Source organism: Myotis brandtii, unplaced genomic scaffold (genome assembly GCF_000412655.1).
Source record: "Myotis brandtii unplaced genomic scaffold, ASM41265v1 scaffold988, whole genome shotgun sequence".
In the NCBI taxonomy this organism is placed as follows: domain Eukaryota; kingdom Metazoa; phylum Chordata; class Mammalia; order Chiroptera; family Vespertilionidae; genus Myotis; species Myotis brandtii.
In genome coordinates, this window is record NW_005372109.1 from 165428 (window position 1) to 167404 (window position 1977).

The 1977-nt window shown below is 59.8% G+C and overlaps 1 protein-coding gene across 1 annotated transcript in view; it reads left to right on the forward strand.

Annotated features, from left to right (window-relative positions):
- ACAN (aggrecan) overlaps positions 1-1977 on the forward strand; it is a 38892-nt gene that overhangs the window by 30609 nt on the left and 6306 nt on the right. The window contains exons 13-14 of the mRNA XM_014533553.1: positions 227-385; positions 1032-1114. Coding sequence (XP_014389039.1) covers positions 227-385; positions 1032-1114 — 242 coding nt within the window. The remainder of the gene's footprint in view (positions 1-226; positions 386-1031; positions 1115-1977) is intronic.

Below are 1977 nucleotides of genomic sequence, written 5' to 3' on the forward strand. Positions count from 1 at the left end.
AAAGAGGGAAGGATCCCGGGCTTTTCTCGGAGGGTGGGAACCTGCACGCAAGGGCCGGGGACCAGGGCCAGGCCTCCCTGGCTTCCACCTGAGCCCCCATCCAGCTGGGCCTTCCCCCTCCTTGGAGGGGGTGACATGGAAGGCAGGGCGAACACAGGAGTCAGTGCCACGAGGCTGGCGGCCTCGGCCCCTCCCGTCAAGGCCCCCCCCTCCACCTGTGTTGCAGACCAGGCGCTGTGCGAGGAGGGCTGGACCAAGTTCCAGGGCCACTGCTACCGCCACTTCCCGGAGCGCGAGAGCTGGGTGGACGCCGAGAGCCGCTGCCGGAAGCACCAGTCCCACCTGAGCAGCATCCTCACCCCCGAGGAGCAGGAGTTCGTCAACAGTGAGTGCGATGGGGTCTCGGAGCCTGAGGGAAACTGGAAGCCGGCAGACTGGGACCCAACAAGGCTGTAGGGGTGGGGCAGGGAGGGCGGGAAGGGCTTCCCCAGCCTGAGAGAGAAGAGAGGAGTCTTTGGGGCCAGTGGCTCCTGCTGCACCCAGGACAGCCCAGCATCTATCAGAATGAGCCCCCTGCCCTGGCCGGTGTTGCTCAATGGATAGAGCAACGGCCTGCGGACTGAAGGGTCCCAGGTTCGATTCTGGTCAAGGGCATGTACCTCGGTTGTGGGCACATCCCCAGTAGGGAGATGTGCAGGAGGCAGCTGACCGATGTTTCTCTCTCATCGATGTTTCTAACTCTCTATGCCTCTCCCTTCCTCTCTGTAAAAAATCAATAAAATATATAATAATAACAATAAATCGGCCCCTGAGTAACCCTGTGGCTGTCACCAGCCCGTGCCAGCTGCGGGTGGTGGGCGCAGGCACTCCCGTCACACATGTGCCCCTGTCCGGACCTCAGAAGTGGGTGTTGTGCTCCTCGGAGCGCACCCCACTCCCACCACCCCCCTGTCCCCTCCGCCTCTGTGAGCTCCAGTGTCTGAGACATCCCCAGGGTGTCCCCCCCCCCAACACCGGCATCCTCTCCGCAGACAATGCTCAAAACTATCAGTGGATCGGCCTGAACGACAGGAGCATCGAAGGGGACTTCCGCTGGTCAGATGGACACTCCCTGGTGAGTTCTGCCAGGGGCCCCGGGCAGAGTGGGCGACCCTGAGGAGGAGGATAGAGACCCCAGAGAGAGACGCATTCCAGCCACATCCAGAGCAGCTGCTGTTCCAGGCACTCAGGGCAGGGGGGAAAGGGGGGGAAGGTAGGGGCATGGGGGTGTCTCGCTCATCTCGCCTTCCAACACCAGCCCAGGGCTGGACACGGTGAGCGAATGACCCCGTGAGGGAAGGAGGGGAAGGAGGGCGCAATGAATGAATGAAGGCAAACCACCCTGAGAGACGTAAGGAAGCTTTAGAGGGCGCCTTGGCCCACGAAGCACTGGCGGCGACTCAAGGACACAGACAGACAGACAGCGCCATAGTCGCCTAATGAACAACACACATAGTAAATGCTCTGCCTCTAGGAGCTCAAGTTGCTCAGGCGTCCCAGAAGGCTTCCCGGCCCGGCTGGCATGGCTCAGTGGTTGAGCGTCAACCTATGAACCAGGGAGTCACGGTTCAATCCCCGGTCAGGGCACATGCCGGGTTTCGGGCTCGATTCCCAGGACGGGGCATGCAGGAGGCAGCGTATCCATGATTCTCTCTCATCATTGATGTTTCTGTCCCTCTCTCCCTCTCCCTTCCTCTCTGAAATCAATAAAGAAATAAAAAAAATAAAAAATAAAAGCCCTAGCCAGTTTGGCTCAGTGGATAGAGCATCAGCCTGTGGACTGAAGGGTCCTGGGTTCGATTCCGGCCAGGGCCACATGCCCCGGTTGTGGGCTCAATCCCCAGGAGGGGGCATGAAGGAGGCAGCCGATCAATGGTTCTCTCTCATCATTGATGTTTCTATCTCTCTCTCCCTCTCCCTTCCTCTCTGAAATCAATA